This window comes from Corvus brachyrhynchos, unplaced genomic scaffold (genome assembly GCF_000691975.1).
Source record: "Corvus brachyrhynchos isolate BGI_N302 unplaced genomic scaffold, ASM69197v1 scaffold864, whole genome shotgun sequence".
Classification (NCBI taxonomy): domain Eukaryota; kingdom Metazoa; phylum Chordata; class Aves; order Passeriformes; family Corvidae; genus Corvus; species Corvus brachyrhynchos.
This window is the reverse complement of record NW_008237871.1, coordinates 742,758-769,494: the sequence shown is the minus strand read 5'-3', so window position 1 is coordinate 769,494 and position 26,737 is coordinate 742,758. Positions and strand designations below refer to the sequence as shown.

The 26,737-nt window shown below is 39.3% G+C and overlaps 1 protein-coding gene across 1 annotated transcript in view; it reads right to left on the bottom strand.

Annotated features, from left to right (window-relative positions):
* Window positions 1-17,128, bottom strand: part of SPECC1L (sperm antigen with calponin homology and coiled-coil domains 1 like) — a 53,438-nt gene extending 36,310 nt beyond the window's left edge. Inside the window, exons 1-5 of the mRNA XM_008632090.2 lie at window positions 17,036-17,128; window positions 13,242-13,431; window positions 7,810-7,969; window positions 5,454-7,087; window positions 3,852-4,059 (exon numbers count right to left, since the gene is read on the bottom strand). Of these exons, the coding sequence (XP_008630312.2) occupies window positions 3,852-4,059; window positions 5,454-7,087; window positions 7,810-7,969; window positions 13,242-13,431; window positions 17,036-17,076 (2,233 nt within the window). The 5' untranslated portion in view covers window positions 17,077-17,128. The remainder of the gene's footprint in view (window positions 1-3,851; window positions 4,060-5,453; window positions 7,088-7,809; window positions 7,970-13,241; window positions 13,432-17,035) is intronic.
* Between the last annotated feature and the right edge of the window lie 9,609 nt (window positions 17,129-26,737).

Here is a 26,737-nt window from a genome sequence, read left to right as displayed (position 1 = left end):
CCTCTTCCACCAACTACAGCCTGAAAATTCAAGTAGTCAAAATACGTAGAAGTTGCCATTTGGCATCTTTCCTTTCTGCGTCCCCACAAACTCCACATTCTTCTCTAACAAACTCTTTCCACCTCCACATGCCTGAATTTTCAGTATGGTAGGACAGGTACTTCTAGCGTTATCCAGTCTCCTTCTTTTAAGGATCACAGACAATAAAGACTGAGATAAAAGAAAAAGTAACTACACGTTAGGGTAAATGAAGAACAAGGAGACTCTTCTGATGAATGAATAGGATAATCAAAAATGGCAAATCAGCAAGCTTGTGTTTTACTGCATGATCCAATTACATCTACATTTCACAAAATTATATTAATTTAAACCACAGTTTGACAAGGCCTTGCCTCTACCTAACAGGCAGAAAAAAAAATTATGGGACGTGCAGACTACAAATGGTAAAGAAAACCATTACAACTAGAGCTAGGGGTGGGAGGAAGAATTTTGTAAGGCTACCAGGGAAAAGGTATCATGATGTTCTATATCTGCAATTTTTACTAATTATAACTAGCAGTTAGAATTTATCACTTTGAAATAAAAATGAGTATCAACGTTCAGTTGTTTAATTTCAATCATTTCTGGTGAAAACATAAGGGAAAAATACTAACAATATTCAGATACGTGCAGTAGTTTCAGAAAAAAATGACATGACAATTCCTGGGAAAGGACACTAAATGAAGTCATTCTGACACAGGCAATTCCACAATGGACACTCTCACAGTTTTTGTACTGGTAACACAGGCATGCCTTCTACTGGGAGAGCATTTTGATTCTTTAGCCTAGAAATAGCTATCCCAGCACAATCACAAATACACAGCGCAGTTTAAGAAATACAGCTTCCTTCTGTAAGGAAGAGGAAATGGGTACAAATACCAAAGCTCAGGCAACTCGTAGATCAATCTTGCTTTTGAGATCATCATGTCAGACAATACGCCTACACAGCAAGAAAGCTGACTTTTTAAGGGACCACCATTAGCAAAAAAAAAAAAAAAAAAAAAAAAAAAAAAGAAAAAAGAAAAAAAAGAAAAAGTACTAACAAAATATGGTAATGTAAACATTTCATTTCATAACTGCTGTCAAGATCCTTTTCAAATGAGATATAGCAGAATTAAAACTAACGCTGTCAGCTCCATAAAAGAACTATTCACTGAAAATTAAATATATTCACCTTCTAGCTCACCTACCCTTGTCCTAAAAATTTACTGACTTAAATAGTTACAGACTAGGAGAACCTACATGCACATGCACCCTGTGCTAAGAGAACAAGCAATGATTATTTTTGTTCTTCAGAAGAAACCTCTGAGAAGTGGTAAGCTAACCTACAAATACACAGTTTCTGCACATCAGGAGTCAAACTCTTCCAGAAAAAATTTCCTCACAAACTCTTATTAACTGCTTGGGAGAATAATAGGTTTCTATTTCCCCCTTAGTTACTGTGGATGACTAATGTGCCAGCTGGGCTACCTGACTACTGAGTTTTTGAGAGTCAGAAGTGAAACCCAGAGGGAACGCGCCATCTAGTGCAGTGTCAGCCTTCCCCACTGCCTGCTCCAGCTCAGCACAGTAGGGAGGATATAAAACATACAGGTTATTTTAATATTTCTTAGACTTTTTACATAAAATAGAATCATAGAATATCCTGAGTTGGAAGGGACCTATCAGGATCACAGAGTCCAAATCCCGGCCCTGCACAGGTCACCCCAACAACCCACCCTGTGCCTGAGAGCATTGTCCAAACACTCCTTGAGCTCTGTCAGTCTTGGGGCTGTGACCACTGTCCTGGGGAGCCTATTCAGTGGCCAACCACCCTCTGGGTGAAGAACCTTTTCCTGGTATCCAGCCCAAACCTCCCCTGATTTAGCTCCAGCCATTTCCTCAAGTCACCAGTCACAGAGAGCAAAGATTGAAGACCACAACAAGGTCTCCCTTCAGTCTCCTCCAGGCTGGACAAACAAGTGCCCTCAGCTGGTCCTCATTAGGTTTCCCCTCCAGGCCCTTTTAGCACTATGCTTAAAACTCCTCATCCCACCAGTAACGAGCTCAGCTGCAGTGACTGCAGCTCTCACCACATCTGGATGGAAGTCAGGAACATACTGTGTGTTTTTAATCAATGCAATTTGCATCCTACTGCACACATCAAAGAGATCCCTGTTTCTGCAGCCAGACATATTAACAGCTAAAATATGACAGTTCAATATGCGGATTACTGTGAAAAATGTTCCATTCTAGGTTCCTTGTGCCTCTTTTTGGTGTTTGAAAAGCCCACAGTGAAGTGTGCCCTAAGTACCAGTGCTTGGAGTGTTTCCATTCCTACATTACTATTTGTGTTGATTAATCATTAAACTGAATTAACACTCACCACCTCATCTATGAGGCATCTTTCTCCTAAGTGTAAAGTCTGTCTTTGGTAAATCCTTTAGGTTACAATTTTCCATTTTGTGTTTAGAATTCTATCTTTTAAATGTTGTATGTACTACCTCTAAGTCCCAGATTTTTCACAATGTTCTATGCTGTCAGTACTTAGAGACTACCTCAAAACCCTGTAAGAGGTTTAACTATGACTCCACAATAAACAGCATTTTAAAGTTGTCAGAAAAATTACACTTTTTAAAGTCGATATAATTTTTCGGGTGCCATCCTTTCTTACTGCCACTAGATGCCACTCTCCTTCCAGCCTGTAACTAAAATAACAGCTTGCTTCCTCCAAAAAGATCATGTCAGGACATTGGCTGGTCCAGATGAATTTTCCAAACTATTTCAAGACCAATGAATAACAAAGACTGTCGCAATTTTTGTTGAGAATTTCTCCCCTGGCAGAGGTTTGTCTGCCTGAATTTTTACCATTTGAAATTAAGTATCTGACAGCTAGTTTGTACCCACAAAGCAGAAGAATCTAAAAATCAGAGCTGCCTCGTAATCAGGTATTGCTGGGCAGATACCTAAATATCTACTTGACTATGGTGCTGTTCCCTGTATGAGTGTATTTCAGTTAATGGACAAAACAAAACAAGTAGAAAAGTGTTCAACCTTTTTGAGTCTTTGCTACAAAATGACTGTCTTTTAGCACAGAAAGGGAAAAAACTTAGAACAATTTTGTAAAGAGAAACGGTGATTGTCTTTCAAGATAAAAAAGGGTTGCTCAGGGAAACAACACTCACAGCCATGTCTGAAGATACTGAGCTTGAATAAACAATTTAGCTTGCTTAAGACACTAACTTTTCTTGATAGCAGACCAATTTAGAACCTTTTCTATGAATATTTCCCTTGCTGTTAGAAGGAATCATGCTTTGGTTTTTTTGCTATCTTGTTTCATCTTTGAATAACATGGAAGACTAACAGATATTTGAATTCTGTAAGTAGCACTGTGCAAATATAGCTTGCCAGGGTAGAGTTGCCCACGTTCTTATTTAGATGGAGATTAATTGCAGAATTCCAGCCCGTGGTAGGAATGTCTGAGCAGGTCTTCAAGATCAGAGGGGGAACTAAGGCACAGAGAGCTAGACAGGTACACAGTAAACATGTGTTCTACTAAATGTTTTTCTACTTTGAAGAACAACTTGAAAACGGTATTAGCAGATTTCATATTTCTTCTCTATTCACAGGTTTGTATTCCCACACCAAGTGGGTCTAGAATAGCTAAGCCGACTTGATTTTTTTCTTCCCCAGTGTGTAAAGATTCTGCAAAACCCAGTCTGACTTGAATTCAGACATACAAAAGACAAGTGAAAATATTTTCAGAATTACAGTGTTCTTCTTGAGCTTTTCTTAAATTATCCTTTCTCTCAAGAGAAATGCGTAATACTTACTCTCCAAATCAGATATGATAAGATTGTCATGAAGCTTCACAGCACGGTGCTGCTCTACTTCATCCTCCAACTCAAAGATTGTTTCTTTCATGTCACTCCTCTCAGTCTCTTTTTCATCTAGTTCTGCCCGAAGTTTTTCTAGAGTCACATTGAGATCCTCAATTTGTTTCTTGGCTTCTTCTTGGAACACTCGGTATTCATCTTCAACCTGAAGAATATATCTTAGTTGAATATTAAACATACTTTCAGTTTTGTAACTACCACATTTAACAATCTATTTCTGCAAACAGAAAAATATAGAAGTGCAAGCCTTTGACTATGCAATGTTCTAGTGCAACTGTTTTCCTAAGCCAAAGTTAAACTTTTTTCCCAGGCTGGGTATATGAGCATTCCTGGCTACTCTAACAGCAGTGCCCTGCATACAAGTGAAGCAGTTGTACCATGGCTGAGGTTTCATGAGCAGCTGATCCAATTTAACATCCAGCTGCCATGGAAAAGGGACAGGGTGGTGGGGAAAACTCTTTACCCTTCCTTTCTCTTGCCAAAAAAGAAAAAGCCTGCTCTCTTGTGCATCAATTTTAGTGCTTGCTGGACCTGTGTCATGAGTGATTTCCTTAAGCAAGTTTCACACTTGTGTGCAAGGTGCATTAGTGAGTTGAAGCAGTTCTCAGAGGAATCTGATAAACTATTAAATTGAAAAAGAAAAACAGGGAAGGGAAGAAGTGGTTGACTTCTCCCTGTCAGGAGCAGGGGAAGAGGCTTTTTTATCCTACCTCACAAAACTGTAACGTAAGTAACAGGCTACGATCAGAGGCACCGGAACATTAACCCAACCGCAAAAATAAGGTGTCAGAAAAACAAGAGAAATAAGGCTGTGGCTTGGGGTGGGCAATGCAGGCAGGCACCAAGTTTAATAGACAAAATACCCTGCTTTTAAGTCTGTTTCAGTGGTTTTTATTTTAATAGCACTCTCCAGCTTCAATTATTAAAATTATTATTTTTTTTTTAACCCCAAATTAAGGTTGATTCTAACAGGTTCGTGATCATGACCAACATGTTCATTTGCAGCTAATACATAGTTCACACATTAAATTTGGCATAAATTGTCTCTTCAGGAAGACAGACCTTTAAATGCATATGTAAAGTTATTAAATAAATTGTGTGATTCTTGCTTTTATATTAAATTACAGTAAATGCTTTTACTAGACATATCTACTGCATAAATTAGAAATATTTGAATCAAAACAGAACTGGAAGTAAACATGTTCATCCAAAACCTAATCAGTCTTGAAGAAGGTGTGCAATTTAAGCACTACATTAGTACAGTATCTTAAATGCTGTTTAAGTTTGGCCATTGAAATAATTTGTGGAGTTTAAGTATTTTTAAAAAGTAACACAACAGTTACCCTGTAGCTCAATGTATCCATATAATTTTTCCAAATACTGCCATCCTTCTCATAACAAAAGAGAAAGTAACCAGTCCTAACATTACTGTAATCCAATGAACCTCACAATTAATCTTTTACTTCTAAAAGAACTACAGAGGCCAATAGGTCATCATGTACATGGGATGTTAGAATGCAACAGTGTTTTAAGCACTACCTTAGCAAGGGCATCTTGCAGTCGATTGGCATCATTGCGGGTGTGTGCCAGCTCTTCTTGCAGACCACTGGCCAAGGTCTCTGCTTTTTCCTTATCCAGCCTGACACTCTCCAGAAGATCTTGTATATCTGATTTATCTCCAGAGTTGTGTATAGAATACAACTCAGCCACTTTCTGCTTTTCATGCTCTAGCTGAGCTTTCAGCCTGTTCATCTCAATCTGGTCACTGGCTACTGTGGCTTTGTACTCCTCTAAGGTAGAAGCCAGAGCTGTTTTGCTTTTCTGCTCTGACTCAATAATCCGTTCCATGTGGTGATTCCGTTCTTTTAATGCCCCTATCATTTCTTGAGCTTCCTTGTTGTCTTGTTCTGCCATCTTCAAAGTGTTGCTCAAGTGCTGCTGTCCCCCCAGCAGCTGCTCCCGCTCGAAGCGAGCGTTCTCTGCCAGCTCCATGTAACGCTGCTCCAACTCCATGTAGCGCCCACTCTTCATGTCTTCATCAATTGCATAGGAAATATGGTGTTCATCCAAAAGGGACCGGAAATACTCGATCTGACGGCTGAAGTGTTCCAACTTGTCACTTTGCTGACACAAAGACTCCATCAGGATTACTTTTTCCTCTCCAAGTCTTTCATTCTCACTGTTCAGCTCTTGTGTTATTTGTTGCAAATCTGCAAGCTCTTGTAGTGTGGCTTGGAGCTCTTCAGCTGTACTGTGTTGATTCTCTTCCATCTGATGTATCCGTTCTGTCAGACAAGCTACGGATACTTCACTGGCATTGCCACTGCTTCCCTTCCTAGATCTTTCTATGCTTGGTACTCCTTCAGATTCTGAAGATGATGGCGCATCTAAGGCATCATCGCTTGATGTCAGTGGCTGATAAACTTCACTGCACTCACTGTCTAAATTATCCATGGAGTTACTGTGTTGGTTGTCCATGAGAGTGTTTTCATCCTGACTTAATAAGTCTTCCATTGATCCAGGAGCAGAACCTTCCACTGAAGATGTCAGAGTGCCCCCACCGTCGCTGTGGTTGCCAGCTGTAATCTCTGGACTCAAAGACTGATAGCCAAAGAGCTTTTCAGAGTTGTCTAGCCTTTGTTCCAAAGAAAAGCCCAAAGCATTTAGTCTGTCTTTTAACATTCGATTCTCATTCTTCAGCTGGTTGAGCTCTTCTCGGATGGCAGTGTTTTGCTCCTGTAACTGGAGCAGTGTAGACTCTACATCAGTTGGCTGATGGACAACAACGGCTTCTTTCTCTTCAGATTTTTCATCCCCCTCGAGATGATCTTCGTTGAGTCCCAGCTGAGCACGCATGTCCCTTAATTCATTTCTCAGATGCAAGATTTCCACATCTTTAGTTTTTGCTAATGTCAGAAGATCGTTCACCTTTGCTTCCAGTGCAGCTTTGTCACTGATCTGATTGTCTGACTTGGACTTGCTCATCCGGATATCAGATTCTGGATTGGTGCGGCTGCGGGAGCGCTTTGCCAGCACCGTGTCACTGGGCCCCTGGCCCGCCAGAGGCAGCTTCTTGCTCTGGCTCAAACGAGAACGATCCCGGATTCTCTCTCTAGAAGAGCTTGACTCTTTATTTCCAGATGAAATGCTACGCTTCGTTGTAGAACTTGTACCTGTATGTTTTTTGAAAGTTAGGAACATGAATTTAAAATACAGTATCTGTCACAGAAGGCTGTGTGCCTGGTATCAGCAACACAGTGGTTGATTTTCTGAATCACACTGGTAAATACACTTCATAGAAAACATTGAAAGTAAACATTAACCCAACATTCAGCATTTTCTATTTTCTGTATTTTCATCTCATTGCATAAAAATGAGGATAGATTATTATTACTTTATTTCCAGATGCTTTACAGCTTTGCAAGCGTTACTGAATCCAAAACACAGCAACGGAAGGCAAGACCTATTTCAATCCATATCGATAACACACTAAATGATTTCACTTTTCTGAACAGCTTCTGAAAGCCCTCTTACTTTATTTCTATAAAGCAATACAAAATGTTCAAAATGTTCACTATAACAAGCCATCTTAGAGATTTAGTGCTTATGTCATGGATTTTTTAAACAGACAATTTTAGAAAAATCTGCAATTCTCTAAATTAATTCTATTATTTCATTTTATATAATAGTTGCATAGTCAGTACTGAAAAAAATTAAAAGGAACACCCTCCAAAGAACCAATTACATTATTAAAAACAGGAAAAGAGTTCAGAAGGCGTGTGATTTGACCGTGGTGTTACTGAGCACTTCAATAGGCAGCCTGGATCCTCAATATATTAAATGAAAATAAAAAGCTCCCCAACTTCCACCTTTCAGAATCAATATATCCGTTTACCTGCAATAGTTTTGGGTTTGTTTTCCAGACTGTTCATGGTTGTCCCTGGAGCTGGAGATGCTGTTGATACACAAGTGTTCTTCTTGGTCTTGACACCATTGGTCATTGTCACTCCACCACCACCAGCCATCCCTGCTAAGAGGTCATCGTTACTCTTAGTCTGAAAGAAAGGGAAGAAGCAGCTTTAAGGCAGCTGGCCCAGAAGTCTGCATAGCCAACATTTCTACTGTTAAAGATTCCCTCAGTTTAAAAAGTACATGCAAGAATGTTGAAAAGTGTAAGTGCACTGCACTGTGCAGAGTTGGTAAACTGAAATGGAAGTTTAACTCCTTACATATGAGTGACCATTGAAACTGAGTCTTCTCTCCCTCCCCAAAAAATTCTTAATGTTTCAAGTACCAAGGAGAAGGGAAAAAAAAAAAAATCAGTTAAAGCACAGTAACACATCATAGCATAAAACTTCTCAATTTTGACTGAAAGTTTGCTTATGCATCAAAGTGAAAGCAATTCTTAGCTAATTAAACCACCAAATACCAGGAAGTTAGTATAATATCCTTCAATTGAATATGATCAAATGTTTTCTGGTGGACAAATTCACAACAAAAACATCAAATCAAAGAAGAACAAAAATCAATCCAACATTAGCAAAATACAATTTCTAGCTCAAAATACTAAACTACAAATCACTAGAAACTAGGACAGAAGCAGGGGGAAAGCCACCCTCACCATATATCCTTGCTTTGCTTTCATGCTCTTTACTAGGAACTCTCAGAAATGGGGTATTTGTTTGATGAACTTTTTGTCTAACCTCATATGATTGTTCCTGAAACTACTGTTAGCCACAAAATCTGCCTGGAAGGTGACAAGGCAGCAAGCACAGGATTCTCAACAACTAGAGAATTTTTCCAAACAGAGAACACATCTTTCAGAATAAAGCAAACTCTGGAAATACTAAGCTCTTAAGCATTAATTGGCAGACTTTATACTCTTTAAAATGCAATATTTCAAATGGTGAAAATCAAAATACGCTCAACATTTTTCCCATTATATGGGCAAAAAAAGAAATTAAAAGAAAACAGCTGTGCTAGCAGCATTCCTTGAGCAACTAAATTATTCAGCTGGATAACACATTTGAACTCTCCTCCAACATCCCAGCTAAAAGGTAGTGCTTAGGACTTAACCACTTGCTTTACATCACGTCTGCAAGTTTGTAACTTCCAGCTCCCACACGTATTCACATTAAAAACTATATGCCAGACATTACAATTCTATACATTAAGAAAAAAGGTACACTTGCTTAATTTAAAAAATAGTTGCATGTCACACTATTCTCTACAGTCTCTTTTTGCAAGTGCCAATTCCAGAACAGCTAGGAACACTGATCACAACATTGTGGAAAGAGCAGGGATGGGATCTGTGCCATTTACAAAGAGCAGCTGCAAAACAAAAGGGAGCTTGGGAGGAGAACATATTTGCTCTGCATGCAATTGATAGAAATATAGAAAATTTACAGATAGAAACATCTATTTGTAAGGGTAAAATCCTCTAGGACAAGAATGCTTTTATTGAATCATGTCAGAAGTAGTGTAGCATTCTAAAAAGGTTTATAAAAGGCTGGAAGAGAACACATCACTCCAAGGATCTAGTCTGGTGTGCATCTAAAGCTGGCTTTTCTGCTGTGAAAATGCCATTGTTGTTTGCTGTGCAAACAAGGCTTTTCCAAGGGCTTCTTCATCCCAGAAGTCAAACCAGCTCCTTGATTTGCCATGTCACACAGGCATGCAAACAGGCATAGGCGATGGAAATACAAATAGGAAAGCAATCATGTCAGAGGGCTACAAAACCCATAAAGCCCACCCAAGTCAGGTGGGGAGGATGGGCTGAGCACAAACTACGGGTGTACAACAGTCCTGGTCCTGTGATCTAATTAGATTTTGTACCTAATTGAAACTGATTTTGTGGGCATGGGGGTAGAGGGGGAGGGAAACAACCCTGTGAAACTATTACCTAAACCATGGTATTACAAAAAGGCACAGAACAGTGATTTTCTGCTTTGCTGCTGAATCTGCCCACCCCCCTGCAAACGGGAGAGTTCAAACAGACTATGAGCTGTCAGCATTTTTACCCTGCTGAAAGAGTGGGGAAATTAGACTAAGCTTTTAGACACTTACAGTACAAATACATGTTATCAAGCCAAATAGGTCAAGATGTGACTCAGCTTGAAGAAAAAAAAACCTAAGTAAAATACACACTTTCAGACATTAGTCATCTCCAGTCCTTGCTGAACAAAGGAATTTAAGACAGCCATTCTTCTTCTGACTTACCCATAAACTATTCCTGGTCTAGGTTGGAAGGCACTGCCTCCACTGAAGCCAATTAGTAAACAGTTTCTCAAAGCTGTAACATTATACTCTTGGCAAAGAAAACTATTTAGCAAAGCTTTGGAAAAATTACAAACCAGCAGCTCTCTTCTTAATGGCCCACAATGGCAACCATTCAGAACTTTTAAAATCAAAGTATTTTTGTAGCATATCTTTTTAATCGAAGCAAAAGCAATGGTGTATATTTATTAAACAACTTTTTCCCATTTACTGAGAACTGTTCCATCTTGCTTAGCATTAAAACTCCTACATTAGAATATGAAAAATTAGAAAATATCATAATTAGAAATGTTCATCCAGACCTATTTTGATTTTCTGTATAAAAAGCCACTTTATAATTATACAATTCACATTCTGTTTTCCTCTCACAACTTTCTTTCAGTGCAACGAAACTTGAATAATGACCTATACAATTAATTTCATCTTAGTTTCTCAACAGGTACATCCTATTTACTGCATCTCATTCAAATCCCTTTATATATATATAATTATTCCTACCTCAGATGTTCTTTGATGATTGCTGTTGCTGCATTAGAGTTTTTCAAACATCAGACTTCACAACAATCTGTAATTAAGTTACTGCATTTTGCAAACAGAATAGAAGCCTAGACACATGAATGCTGAAAATACACTCTAATTTTTAATATTCAAATATTGGTCTCCAAGTCCTGGCTTTTCAGGGACACTGGATTTTGCAATTCGTCTGAACTACAGCTGCTGTCTAATTGCAGTTGGAAGTGTTAGCAGGATCACAAGCTCATTAGCTGAAGAAGTCAAAAAATAATGATCTTAAAAATAAGAACACATTATTTGTATTTTTTGACAGATTAAAAACTAAAAGTGGCTGGCAGTTAAACTTCTATAATAATAATGTATGTGGGGTCCTGAACATTTACACAAGTCCTGGGCAAAGTGGGAGACAAAAACTACAGAGAAGGAACCGACCGAGCGCATTCAGAAGCAGCCAGACAAACCAACCCCGGGGCAGGCTCAGCTGTACTGAAGAGCGGGTCTCAAAGTTTCTTCCTGTGCTCATTGTCCACACACTTTGAAAACTCCACAAAAAAAGACAAATGTATGGAACAATGCAGTTAAAGAAGCCCACCCAAAGCTGAACACTGGCCTATAGTTATATCATGAGGAGGATACTATAATTACAAAATAATTTTCAGTTTTGCAACATTATTTCTGACTGAACCAAGATTGTTATAGTACTGTATTTCTACTCTTTAATAGGGGCCTTTCATTCAATATCCAACTCAAAGGACTGAATAAATCAGTAAGCATTGCAATGAAGTTATTTAATGCCAGTGTTTGTTTTTTGTCAAAGAACATTAAACGAAATTCAGAACACACACCAATTCATCAACTCTAAGAGAATACCTTACAACCTCTGTGAGGAAAACAATGTGCCAAATGTTTCATCAACAGTATCAAATATAAAATTATATCAAAAAAAATTTTAAAATGCAACTTTTATTGATACTTCTTTCAAGCCAGTAATTACGTGATTTGTCAGTAACAGTAAATAAAAAACCCCCACAAACAACTAACTTTGTTATATAAGTACAGAACACTCAAAGAAGATTCATCACTATCACTAAGTCACACAGTTGGCACAACAGCACCATAACTAGTAAAAGACATCCAACTGTATGAGTAAGCCTGGCTGTAACATAAACCTGAGATAAGCCTTAGTAATCAAGAGAAAACTTTCATTGTGCCTCAAACATAAGTCGTCATGAATTCCAATCCCACACCCAAACACAGCCAGAAGTGTTACTAATATAAGTAAAATTGTGAAAGCATACCGGGTGAAATTTGTTCAGTGTTAGATCATCCTCCTCCTTTATCTCCCTGAGAGGTATGACATAAGAAACTTGATAAGTAAACTACAAAGGACTTTAGTTGCTTTGAGAGGTTTCTAGAAATATAAAGTAAGTAGTGTCAACAAGCATCAAAAGAATATTTAAAGCTAAGAAAACTGCAAGATGCATTGGGTGACGGAAGAAAGGAGGGGCACTGGGAGAAAACCTCCCTGAAACCTGGCTTGCAAGTTCATCAGCAAAAATATTAACCATTCTTCCATAAAAGAAAAGGAAAAGAAATGGAACACACCTTTTGACTTCAGTAATCCTACTGAGCTATTACAGAGAGACCTCAACCCTTACACTTCTTTAATTTTAGGTCTTTATTTGCCAGTTACTTAAATGGCCTGCATGGCTTCCTGTATGTCAGTGACAGTGGTTCAGGTCCCAGCTGTACACCCTGTTCCTTGCTCTGTTCATTTGCTCCAGGGCAGCAGCAGCACAGCACTGCACACTGGGCTGCAGAGAGCAAAAGGAGCTGGATCCAGCCACATCTCCATGCCAGGAAAAGGAGGCAGACCAGGCAGGATCATTCCATCCATCCAACCCAGATGTGGTTGCTCCCAGGTGAAAACTCCACACCAGCACACCTCAGTATGTCTGAGTGTTTGTTGGAAACCATATGCTCCTACCTATACTGCCCTGTAAGAGAAAACCTCTACCTTTGAACTTGTTCTGGGAGCAAGAACCAACTTGTGAAAATTCAGCTCAAGCAGTACTTCAACACATAGCAAAGGCCAAAACAGCCAGAAGAATTCAGCTGCACTGACCCGACATGGATCACTGATATAAAGAAGTTCTGATGTTAGATACTTCATTAGTTCTTTTTTCAGAATTAGTAAATAACTCTTATCAAATCCTATTAGTCACTGACACCATTCAAGCATAACATCACACAAATAACATTGGTCAGAACACAACTTCCACTCTTCTCCTTTTGCAGAACAGCCAAGTCCTTCACAGCACATTGCTCTCCATCTCATCTTGCAGTATGAGAAGTACAGCATGAATGACACACAAGATCCTGTCACCCTGCCCAGTGCTCTGTAACTACCCAGATTCCCTCCAGCTACCCATGCAACCTCTAGTCTAAGCTGCATTACAGACAAGCCTTGAAATTCTACTCTTTTTAAAGCTTTATTGTAAAAAATACAAATAATCAGAATGTTCTACTGGTTATTACCTTCAAAAGAGATGCCGATGTCCCGGTTTTGGAGAGTTTTGTTACTGCAGACACTGAGGAGCCGTTTTCTGGTTTGGCTTTTTCACTTGTTTGAGCTTTATTTACTCCAGGCACTTTGGGCACTGAGCCAACACTCCTGTTTGCTTTCTTCATTCTGGGCTGTCTGTTTATGATGCATTTACAAACAAATCTACAAGCAGAAAGAAAGAGACTTTAAATATAAAACACAGATGAAAAGCAATGTCTTTTTTTATAATGTTCTATTAAAGATCAGAAATCCAGAAGAGCAGAAAAGACCACAAATTAGAGCCAAACAAAATGCATGTGACTGACCAATGGTTTTTGCCTTTTTTTAAAGGGGATTTTTGCTAAGGACTAAGCACTTCCTAGAGCTCCACTCCAAATTATAATCTTTTTTTTAGTTCTCGTTCCACAAATGGCATTGAACAGAGGATATTTTATAAGTGACCCATGTTGCTGAGTTCACTCGTTAGCCAGCAAAAGAAAGGCTTATTAGGGAGCAACGTCCTTTATTTCTGACTGTGGGAAGGAAAACATTGTGGGAGTATTCAGGCAACAGCCTAACTACCAGCAACACTGGATTTGAGAAAACATTACCACCAGCTCGGTAACTACAGTACTGAGAGAAAAACGGCAGCCGCAGGAAAAAACTTACTCCACAAAAAATCCAAAGAAGTTGAAAAATTCAGATTCCCTCAAACCATTTATTATTAAAATTCACAATAATAAACACATGGAATTTTACAAAATTTAACATAAGTCATGTGATTACAAGGATTATCTCCAAGAAGAAACCAGAAGTAGCTCACTGGGTTCCATGGCCCACAGTGAGAACACTCCTGCAGCTTGGCCCAGCCTGCTGTCTCCAGCAGCAGAGAACTGCCAGCACTGCCATTCCACCCACAAGTACAGATGAAAGTTCAGAAAACAAAGCTGACTTTATCCAAACCAGGAGCAGCCACAGCAGACCCAAAAACTGCAGGTATCACAACAACTGCTAATTCCAAGGAAGCATAGGCTAACAGGAGAACAGCCACAGAACAGCCATGACTTGAAGCATGGGCTACCAGAAAGACCAGACACATCAGGATGTTCTCCTCCTGCAAGAGTGAGAGTTGGCAGCTGTTTTCTTCATCACACTTGAGTCAGATGTCATGGGATGGAAGATTAAGAGGACAACATCTCCATTCCACTTTCAGTCTTACAGACTCCAGGTGGAAGTAAGTGATCAGGTGTAGCTGAGCCCAGTATCTCACAGCTGATTAGAAACATGAAACACATCTAGTCATTTCCATCTCTTAAAAACTGAAGCATTTCAAAGGCACAACAAGCAGACTGATGACTGTGTGCTTGAGATATTTCACATAACAACACAGTGATCAGAAGTACTAAATAATTTCAGCTAACAAAATTAACACCATACCCTTACAAACACTCCTTCCTTCTGAACACCACCTCAGCTGCACACAAGCGTATTTCAATTCTGACTTTGATAAAAGTCAGTAAAACTCCAGGAGTTTTGCCTCCTCAGATTCCTAAGTACTGTTAACAGAAGCAACATGAAGCTTCATCGTAAGACACTGAAAATATTTGTTTATAGCTTCCAGATTCCCTTTAGCTCTGAAAGCTGCCATGAACGGACACAGAAAACTTAGTTTGCTGTTACATTTTCATCATCATGATGTCAAAAATGCACCAATCCTGCCATGCACCTACTAGTAATCAGAACGCCTTCACAGAAGACTAAATAACTAAGAGATAATTTGAAGTGAGAGTCTCCTAAGAAAACCAAAACCCAAACTAGAAATGCCCCAAGAAGGTAATATGTTTGCTATACACACATAATATAAAGTGGTACAACTGCCTACTAAATTCCAGAAGCAGATGGTAACACTGGTTACCATATAAGTTGCCACACTTCTATTTCTTGCCTTTTTCATGTTTATGAGTCAAACACTTACTTGTGCTTTTGATCTTATTCAACTGAAAACTGAAACTGAAAAGACTAAAGAGGATAGAGTTCTTTAGTAAAACTGGCATCTTTACTATTGAATGCTATTTTGACGTTCTACAGATAAAAATTAATTGCCCACAGCACGCTTGAGGAATAACCAAATGAATTTCCAGAGCACAGTTTATAGTGAAGCTCACTGCACTTAAAAAATTATCCCAAAGAAGAACTATACACTTGCGATAAATCCAGTCAATCAAAACCATCACTTTTTGAGAGCTCACAGAGTGAGAAGGCCAGTGCTCCAAGGAGCGTTAGGGCACTGGCAGTGATATGACTATGACACATTTGGGCAAAGCCTGACAACCTTGCCTGGCAATGTAAATAAAGCGGTGGCTCTGGCTGGCACGGAAACACCCAGCACTGGCCACTTGCAATGCACATTTTTCAGGTCTACAGAGCACATTCATCAGCCCTGACACACCTTGCCAAGACAGACACAGCACACATGAGCTTTGCATGCACAGTAAATACAGTTGGATCTGTTTATTACAGCAAGTAAGACAATAACATAACCCACTGGATGGATGGCATCAGAAAGAAATGCAGGCTAATGTTAACTTTCACAGAACAAACCATTTATACTGTTATCAGTATATCTCAGGGGGTCAGCAGTGACAAGACCCTGTGAACTCAAATGTTTCTCATCCATGAGAAGTGTTCCTGAAAACACGCCACAGTATTTGCTTCAAGAACAGCAACTACAAAGCACAGTGATGGAAGCAAGCGAAGCTCAGCAAGTTAAGCTAAGTATAATCCTCATGTTTCATCACAGCATTATTTTAAAATAACCATAAATTTGACACACAAGACCACTATTTTTGATTCACTGAAACTCAAAGGTAGACACACCTTTCCAGAAACTTTAAAGATACATAGAGGACAAGAAGGTTTAGGTACCACTGTGCCTGTTTTAATTCCAGAGAAACTAAGCTCTAAGTAGTTACTTTCCTAATGAAAGAAGTTTATGTCATTTTAGTTTAAAAACTGAGAAAAATATACAAACGGGTCACACAAAGTAAGAACAAGACATCAATTAGCATTACAGGTTTTAAAAGCAGCTGCTCACTAAGACTCCTAAAGTGAATTTGTGTCCTCATTGTGCCAATTGCTCCCCTCCTGCCTTCTCCAGGAAGGAAAAAGAAGACGGGGTTTCAGCACTGAAAACAGAAGACATCAATATTGTTGGACTGGGAGTAGGAAAAGCCCTACTTCATCCAGTTTCTCAAAAGGCAGGTATTGCAGATAAAGACTACCTTTATGCTTCTAAAGAACACCACTACATTCCTTAGGAAGAAACTGTATTAGGACAACAATAATCTTGTCTCTGCCCAACAATTAATTTTAAAATAAGAAATGAAACACTCTCTAACCAAAGAAAGCTTTCTGAAGAGTAACATACAGCACTAACAATTCAAATGAGAACTAAAATATTATTTCACTATTGTTTTAAAAAGAAAATACTGCATATAAAACTGTAGTTTATATTTTGCCCAAGGGAGAAAGAAGGAATTACTGAAGAGTTCCTTTCCCTTTACATACACTTCTTCCCTCCTCAAAAAAAAAAAAAAAGGAAGGAGAAAAAAAAAGCCACTACTAAAGAAAATACTCATCAACAGGCACAAGACATTACTGGAAAATATTTGATTAATGATAGCACAAACAATATCAATTAATCAAAATGGAAAAAAGCCAAAACAATGCCAAAATATCAGATAGAAAGACTGCATTCCTAAACTAAAATGTAACTATTCACTCTAACCTGTATGCTTTCCCAGCTGTCTCTCTTTCCACAGCACACATAGTACAGGAAACAGGAGAACCTTGCTCAGGAGTGTGCTCTCCCTGCTCCGTGGAGGCATGTGAAACCAGTCCTGCACTTTATACCAGCTGCAAACACAACTGCATAAATAATAATTTAAAACTGTTTTACCCAATAGCATGGCTCTGCTCCTGACTGTAAACTGATATGATACATCCACCCAGCCAACACACAATGCTTTCAGCATTACTCTTCAGAACCCTGAGCACTCAAGCAGGGCAGGGAGGGTATGATTTCTTACTGTGATTATTTTAATCTCATCCATTATTTAATATTGTTGTCAAAAAAGTAAAGCTCAGTTACAAGAGTACAAAATATAGTTTCCTGTGCCTGGAAGACAATAGAGGGTCAAGCAACAAAAGTATTTTTTTCCCTTGGTTGAAAATACGAGGCATCAAGAGACATTAAGCAGTGTTACCTGCTAAAAATTGCAAATTATTAAGAAAATTATAAATAATCTCAGAATTTTCTTTTAAGAAACCACAAGAAGTAGAAGCAAGTGATCCTTCAAATCTGAGGACACTGAGCACTTTTGAAAAATCAATAACCCAAGTTACAGGTGAAATTGCTCATGTCTAAGAGCAATACAGTCAGTACGCTTTCACTCTCTATCTGTGCAAATTCCTTGTGTTTGATATATTTAGGCTGACAACTTTGCCCAAATAATTAGGGAATGACGTTTTCAGGTCACTTATAAAGTCCCAAAAGGCAGAAAAGCGAAGAGATTATAAAATACAGCCTCATCAACCCCCTGTAAAACACAGATACAGAACTTTCCCAAGTCTCTGCAGAAAAGACAGCACAGACACCAAAAAGCCTCATATCTGGAGTATGAAATAAGCTATATAGAAAGAGACACATCTCTCTACATTTATAACTTTCAGCCTGCAAGCTGCACGAGCACTCTGCAACAATGTCTCTTGCTCAATAATTCCAAAAACATGATATATAAACCACTGGATTCCAGAAGCCCAGAGCAAATAATGCATTTCTTTTATTGCTTAAGATCAAGACATCAGTTTTAGTGACTTGAAAGTTTGTTGGTGCTAGCAGGTAATTTAAGACACCAAGGGTAACAGGAGAGTCCATGGAATCACAAAGACTCTTATGAGACTAACTGGACAATAGAAACAGCAAATAAAATTAAATATCGGTAAACACAAACACATCTATCTCTTGGGGAAAAGCAACCTCAGCTTCAACTACAAATGTGCTCTCAGTGTATCAATATTGCTCAGCAAGACTACAGTGTTCTGATTCATAGCTTCGTTAAACTATCAGTACAGTGTTTGGAATAAGGAAGAGAAAAAAAGCAAAGCAATTCCAGGAATTATTAAAGAAAGGAATAGACAATGAACCATAAAACACAAATATCACACTCAACAAATCAATATTTTGCCCATCTACCCACACTTTAATTGCTATGTGCAGCTCTTCTCTCAACCTCAAAAAAAAGTTTTCTTACAGATCTAAAAATGGTCAAGCAAGGGGCAAAAATAAGATCAAAGGTATACAATAGCTCCCATGAGATATCTCACAGGGAGCCTATCAAATCTGGAATGGCATCGAGAAGGCAGACTGGGAATGGCTGTTAATCATCTCTTTCAATATTAAAACTAAGGACCAGCAAACAAATTTAGAGCCAGGTTCTAAATTTAAAAAAGTGACCTGCATTTTTAATGTATATTGTGTGATGGGATAGGGAGACTGGCCATGCACAAGGTACAGAAATTTCCTAATGGCTCTTAAATAGCTGAGTGCAAAGGGCTCAGAAACCCCTCTGAGCCAAAACTAATTGTAGGGTGGGAAAGCAGTCAGGGTGGGAGGGAAGACTTTGGGGTTGGGTTTTTTCCTAAGGCATCTGCTCACAGCTGTAGGCGGGATGGAACTCCAGGTGGGCTGGATCCCTATGCCAGTGTGGGCAGTGTCTGCTCTGTTCTTCTGCTGCAAGGAAAATACACAACTGTGCATTGCAGTGCAATACAGATGGAGCACAGAGGGCTGCGCTCCCGGAACAACAGCTGCAGGGAGTCATTTAGACAGGAAAGACCTTTCTGTTACTTTCTCTCTTAAAAATTCTGAAGAGCCTTTACAGTTTTCCATTACAAGTTGTGGAATTAAAAAATAGGAATTCTGCATTCAAGTTATGCTATCCATCCACTGTTTTCAAGCCACATTTGCTGTTGCTACTTCTCTCAAACAGAAGAGAGGAAAGACCAGAGCTTTGAGCCAGAATTGCCTATTACACACCTCAATTTCTCTACTCCTTCTTTGGAGAAAACTTCAGAGCTGTAGCTGCTGCGAGTGATGTGTAACCGTTGCAATACTTAACATTCCAGACAAGTGACAGGAACATTTACAGAACTCCTGAACTCACAAACTGTGCTCTAAAAGCCTTTTCATAACAAAATTAAATTATGTAGCCTTGTTTTCAAGCTCCTATTTCAAACAACTGCTATTTCAAACCATTGCCAAGGAAAGAAAAAACAACTGTTCATCAACTAGCACGGGGAAACTGCTCCACAGGGAAGGGGAGCACTGACATAACTCGGTCTCAGCATGAGCTTCTACACTGACTGCAGCTTCAGAAGACTTTTTTTAAATTATAGCTTTGAAAAACAGAATAACAGACTAGGTAAATCCATACCTTACTGGTATCCATCACTGAGCCAATTAAAAAATATTCTATGTAGGCTCAGTACCCTTAGCATTCCCATTAACTACAGCTGCTCACACTACAGATCAAAACACCATCCACATCACTATTAAGTAGGGTTTGTTTCATTGGTGTTGAAAATATAGGTAATTTGGTTACACTTCTATGTCAGATTTTACATGCTTGAACAAACATGTTTACTTCCCTGTAAAACACTTAGGTTAATATTCCAATAAAACAGAGCCAACTCCTACAGTAACACTTTGGCTTTCCAGGAAAATAAAAAAATTAACACACTCATTTTTCCAGCCAAAGGACTGGCCAGCTTTAAGTACAAACCACACCAAACTAAAAGTGATACTTGATCAGTTAACTCCATTAACTGGAAGTGCTCTTACCTGTTATTCCAAGCATGCTCTAAAGCAAGTGTTATTCCAAAAATCAATAACCTTTCCGTTACAAAGGTGTATTTAGTGTCCTATAATCTTAAGTATATACTGTATTCCTCACACAACAAACAAAGTCCACTGGTGGAATGCTTACACTGTTAATTGCTGTGATTCCTACAGCCATAAGTCCTACTGACACACACGTGGAAGTTCTCCTGGCACTGCCAGGCAGCACTTTCAAAACCAGCTATGTCAATTTTGAAACCAGGGGAGTTGGTAGAATAGCACAATAAAAAGTGTACAACCAACACAACAGCTTTCTTCCCTTTCAAACTGACTCGCTCAGTGTACAACATTTCATTGCAATGTTCTCTCTCAAGCACAGCTGTTCCCAAAAGTGCTGCCTAGAGCAGGTGACCAGTGGTAACCTCCTCCCTTCGGTCCACTGTAAATGTTGTCAGCTGAACTCTGATCAACAACTGCAGCAAAGGCTTCTGCTGCATCAAGTTCCTAGGGAGGAGTAAGGCAGGCAGCAGCCAGGTTCCATCACAGGTAGGGGGACAGAGAAAGGACATGCAATGAACCATTTCAGGAGGCAGACCAGTGGCTCCCAGCACATGTGAGTTACAGGTAAAACCCGTAAGAGAAGTGATTAACTTTGACTAAGTCTCATGTTCATCCAAAACACTCCACCAGATCTTCAGTTCATGCAAAATCCAAACACTCCAAATCCTGATACTAGGATAGTTATGATGATAGATCTGCTCTTACCAGCAGTTGATTAATTATCAGCTTGAGGACTTTCTGTTGCCGGGACTTCTGGAACTGGGAGGTGACTGGGTGCTCAGTATGTCCACTTCACCACCAGCCTGGTCTGACAACATTCTTGAAGGCATTGCAACAAAAAAGTCCCAGAGAACAGAAGAAGCATAAAGAGATGCATCCCCTGAGGACCTTCCCAGGCCTCAGGTGCTTACAGCTCTGGAATTCCCAACCCCAGAAGGACCATCCTGGTCTCAGATGCACCAAGAGAATGGCCTGAATGGGAATGGCTCATGCACAAGTCAATCCTGCTAAGCCTGAGGGTGGGAAGTGCCTGCTGGGATTGCTTAAGTTAAGTCATGAAAATAATTTAATTGTACCCTGCCACCTAAAGAGGCAGTTCCCCCCCTTCCTCAGTCTTCTCCCTTCTCTCCATTCTAGAGATCACAGCTCATTTTTGATGAGTTGGTCTTTCAGACAGATCAGGACTGATCTGACTCACCTCATAATTGCTAGATACTATGAAAAGGAAGCAGTGCGACTGGGAACAAGAAGGAAGTCTCATTCTTTCAGAGACAGTGTAGCCCCAAAGTTGTTTTAATTTAGTTTCAGGCTATGGGACATTCAGCAGCAGTCCTGCTTTAAATGGACCTCTTACTGCCACCCACCAAACCACCAACACTTTCCAAGCCACACTATTCCAGGGCACAAATGACCTGTGCTATTTTTAAGCAATCAACACAAGACAAAACAGGACACTAAGAGGTCTGAAGCCTGGCTATCTATGGGTTTGAATTTGTGCAGCGGCCGACATCTTCCCTCACCTCCAAGATCTGTCAACAGCACACTCATTACATAGTTTAAAGTCCTTCAGGCTTGGCAGACAGAGAAGAGACAGAGCCACATGCAAATCCTTCCTAAACAGTCTGGTATCACTAAGGGAGGAGCAGTTACCTGACCTGGTGTGGAAGCTCAAGGACATAAATTTGAGTCATATGGAAGAAAAGTCCTTGCAACAGGATGGAGAGGCTCCCATCTACTGACAACTTTTTATTTCCCAAGGGGAAAAGGGTAAGACTATTTCTCTTCCAAATTTTATTCCAAGCCTTCCTGAAAAGGGTGAATCACCAGCCAGTTTATGGAGTTCCTGTTCCCTGGGACAGTTTAGTTGTTGGAGCAATGCAGGATTCTACATGGGACAAAGCCTAGGAAAGCACTAAAATCCCAATACAACATCCCTAACTGATGTAACTGCTGATATCCCCATGGAATGCCAAGTGCACTTTCCACTGTAAAAGTATAAAGTATTTCTTTGAAAAGCTCCTGTATCTCCAGGTTTCCTGGCAAGCCTTTGATGTGTGACTGAAGGCCTCAGAATAGCTTTTCCTCCAGAAAAACGTAGTCTATTAAAAAAGGCTATACTGAAGTCTTTCTCTTTTCCTTCAAATATCCTTTATATTACAACACTAATGTCCATAACTGATAGACTTAATTTTCTTCTGTAGATAAGCACTATTTATTTATTACGGATGTATATATTAGAAAGATTTTCAGGAAACTTTCAATAAGTTTTTGTAACAAGTGTTTGTATGATTTCATGTTTTTAATATAGTAAATGTAGTTCTGAATATGAAATGAAGTAGATTGAAATTTCACGTGCACACTTGGATCTATACCCTTTAAAATGTCTTTACGATTTTTCCTGAGTTTTCACAAACAGAATTTACACTGTTTACAGTAATATCTATCCCTGCAAACTATCAAAACCTTCAGAGAACAGCATGATGGCACCTTTAAACTTTTTCAAAGTCACAGGCATGCCCATGCTACAGGGTGAGGAAACCCTTTCTTGTAGTTTTGTATAAAACAGAAAGAACAGCAACAGTTACGGGGGAAAAGTTTGTGTTACAAAGTTTTTGTTTTAACATGTTAATTCTCAATGAAATGTTCTCAGTATAGTCAAATCCAATGATACTGCCACATTCAAGGATGTATGTCATATTTACAAATCCTAAATCAAGAATAATTTGATGACAACAACTACCAGCAACTGTATGTATTTATGAATTTCATCATTTTCAAAAGAGACACTAATTGTCCATCTCATATAAGCAAGTGCACATATAAAGTAGCTTTGCATGGTTCTGTCAATGACAGGAAAGAAGGTTCTTTTTCTTTTTTGTCACAGAAAGAAATAAAAACAAAACTAAAACTTCAAGTATACAGAGTTACTCAGATTTGTGGAAGGAATCATGTCTATAAAAGTAGCTTTAATTTTTCTTTTTTTCTTCAGAAAAGCCTGTATTCCTTTAGGGACTTGAAGGAAGTATTTGCCATTAACTATTTAAACTGCTGGTTACTTCTTAGGGAAGAGCAAATTGAAACAGGCAAGACCATTGTCTGAAAAGACACTGCACAACAGATGCTACTTTAAATGCACACCCTCGGTGTAATTTATTTTGCTAAATAAACTTTTAGTTCCATATAACCTGGCAGCTCAGTAAAAAGCAAAAAAAATTTTAAATCCTTTGCCTAAACAGTGAAAGTCAAGCACTAGTAGATCATTTTTATAAACTTGCCCGTGTCACTTAAGATCTGTCCATACAAAGACAGCCAACATTCTAGCAATGAACAGTGAAATATGTTGAAGGAGCCTCTCCAGCACCAACCCTCACACAGCAAGGAAATTCTGCAGCTGAAGCTTCAAGAAGGCTCCATCTGCCAAAACCACTGCGTGCTTTTAATTAAGAACATACATAGAAATGTATTAAGAAGAACACAAAGTTTCAAGGAGTGGTAAGAACGCCAGCCTCTTGGTCATGCTTTCCACCCACCTCCCCAAACACAGATCCCACAGAAAGCCCTCACTCACTGCATGTACCTGTGAAGAACGTGTATCCTACATTGGCTAAATGACCAAAGTCAAGCAAATGTTTTTAGCATCAAAAAAATACAAATACTTTCAGACTGATGTAATCAAATACATCACTCGAGTACTTCAACTCTACCTTAACTCTTTTTACTATTATTTAAATACTACGTGTTAGGTGCTCAGTTTCTTTTCCTGAATAAAACTGCATATGTAACAATTAGTTACAGCCAATCATTAGCTTGGCTCTTGGCTCCATTCTGGCAAACAGTGATGGAAAATAAAATTGATGCAAAACTTATCTTTCAAAAATGCCAAACCAAGTCCTGAAGTAAGTAAAAACTTGTTATTTACTCTTCTGAAATTTTGCCTTCGTGGCTTCACAACCATTTAATATGCAACAAATGACTAATTCTACTTTTTTTCCTCTCTTTTTGGTACTGAAACCTTGCAGATTGAACCCTTTCAAAAAGTCTCCTTTCACCTAACTTTAGAATTTTTTCTGGTATTACTCTTGCCTCCAATTTGGGAAGCTACTAGTTCTGCCACTGGTTTGCAACATAGTGTCAGTTCTTTGCAAAACTGAAGTACCCCAAGACAGTTACAAAGACCAAAAGTTGTAGCACCTTCACAGTAAAGTCCTCTTTCCCAAAGAAAATCATGCATGTACGTGTGAAAACGCTACTAATGAATTATTTATGTTTAAAGATAGTATCCTGTGATTACTTCCAGGCTGCACTATTGCTAAGTGCCCCAAATGGTGGCTTCTCTGATCACTTCGGTTGGAATAAGCTCAAAAGAAACAAGTAATAGGTTCCTTGTAACTAGTCATGTAAGGATACCATTATGTACATAAATCAGCTTCCAACACCTGCTTTTTCTCCCTTTTTCAGTATAAAGACCGAAAATAAGACAAAATGGGGTGATTTTTTAAGCCAGGAAGTACAAGCCCGACATTTCTTATGCTGTTTTTCCCAAGGAGCAATAGTGATTCAGTCCCATTAATAGCATTACACACTTCTAGGACTGGATCCTTGTTGGCAAGAGAGGCTCCAACATCACAAGGCCAAAAAGAACTTCTGAATTACGTTAGTGAACAATCTCTTAAGGAGTTTCCGTAGCCTCCACCTACTGAGAATCTACTTTCCTCTTTCATACCAACAGTAAAGCAAAAATGACACAAATTAGTTTGACTTCAAAATGTTACTTCTAAGTATATATTCCTATATAAAATGTTGACTGTACCTCACATTTATTTTGTACAATTAAATCTTTGCAGCATAAAAATATCCCAACATGTGCTTAGACAGAAACTTCTAAAACTCAACAAGTTTTAGACCTGGCCTTTGCCACCTTTAAATGATGTCCAGGTATGGCTCAGGGAAATGCCAGCTGGCTCAAGCAAGCTGTGCCAATGTCCATGCTGGCAACGATGTGGAAATCATGTGCCAGACCTCAGTCTAACACCCAAGTTGTCTTTGATTTGCTACTATGGACACACTCTCCATTAAGGAAAACCTTTGCTCCAACCTGCTGCAGAAGACACCTTTGGCAGATGCCTGGAAGGCCACTGAGATCACACCACCCTCGAGCACAGAGGGAAAGGGAAAATACCCTGGAGCCTCAAGGTATAGTCCATGACACCTGGAAATCCCTGCACAGACTGTTTTCCCACTGTGATGTTCCACCATCATCAGACTTTAATAAAACAATCCCTCATACAAGCAAAGAGAGAAGACAGATCTTTACCAATGATCACACTAAAACACATGTCAACAATTAGCTAGAGCAGATGAAATAATTGGGAAAATATGGGCTGCATTCTCTAACTAGATGGCCCTTCATTTGACAGAAATAGAAAAATACGTTAAAAAGATTTGAGATGCTTTGTTCCCAATTATGTATTGTATTCATTAAAGAAAGAAAAAGACAAGTATCCTCAGCCACACAAAAACATCTGAGAAATCAAGGGGGTTTTTCTTTACTTCACCTAGTTTACCAGCCTGGAATCTGGCTTTTCCATTAGCTGAAAGTGAAGTGGCAGTGTTACAAGAAACATGAGACTACTCCCATCTCAGTTTCCCAGTTTTAATCTCGGACTATTTACAATGACCTTCTATTTTCATTTTGGTTAACAACTACCTAACAACACTCAACTAGGCTGGAGACAGAGAAGAAACTGTACTTCTGAGCTACTGTACTGCAGCACTATATTGTGATCCACAGTGTTAAAAGCAGACACTGGCTTTAATTTGCCTATCTTTCAGCAGCCAAAGTCCACACCACTAATGAAGCAGGAAGCAGCTCCAGAAGGCTTATGTTTGCTTTTGGGGTGAACAGAACTAACACAGACTATGCCCTTCAACAGAACCCGTGGCTTCTTAGAGCTTTTTTCACCCAGCAGAACCACTTACATGACACATTTTCTGCGACAAGAGAGCTGTGTTTTCCAGACCCCAGCACAGACAAACACTTCATGCAATCACAGACAGTGAGATGCTGTTGTGGAGAGAAAGGTGCAGTTTGCTGAGCATCAGCACTGCAGTGTTTTTCTCTCTGAGGACACAGCGTACAGAACCTCTCAGAATAGGCTGGTGACTGGTTTTGGCCCAGCTATAGGAACCTGCCTTCCTACATCACTGGTAATACCAGGTCATGACAGACTTGGAAGCTGAAATACTGTGAGGCACAGGATGGCAGACTGCAGGCACAAAACTGGAACTTAAGAGGCTCTTTCAGCTATAAAAAGGCAGAAAAACCGCGCTCCAGAAAAGCATGAGACCAGAATCCAGACAAAGGTGCTCCCAAACACACCAAAACCCAGCTAGAAAGATGCTGAACGTGGGCACTCCGCGTTTCTCCTCAGGGAGCTGCACACACACCCACCATCCCTCTCACAGACACCAGCCAGCAGCGTGAAGCGAATGATTCCACCGCGGGATGCAAACGCGGGCCAACCTGCGCCT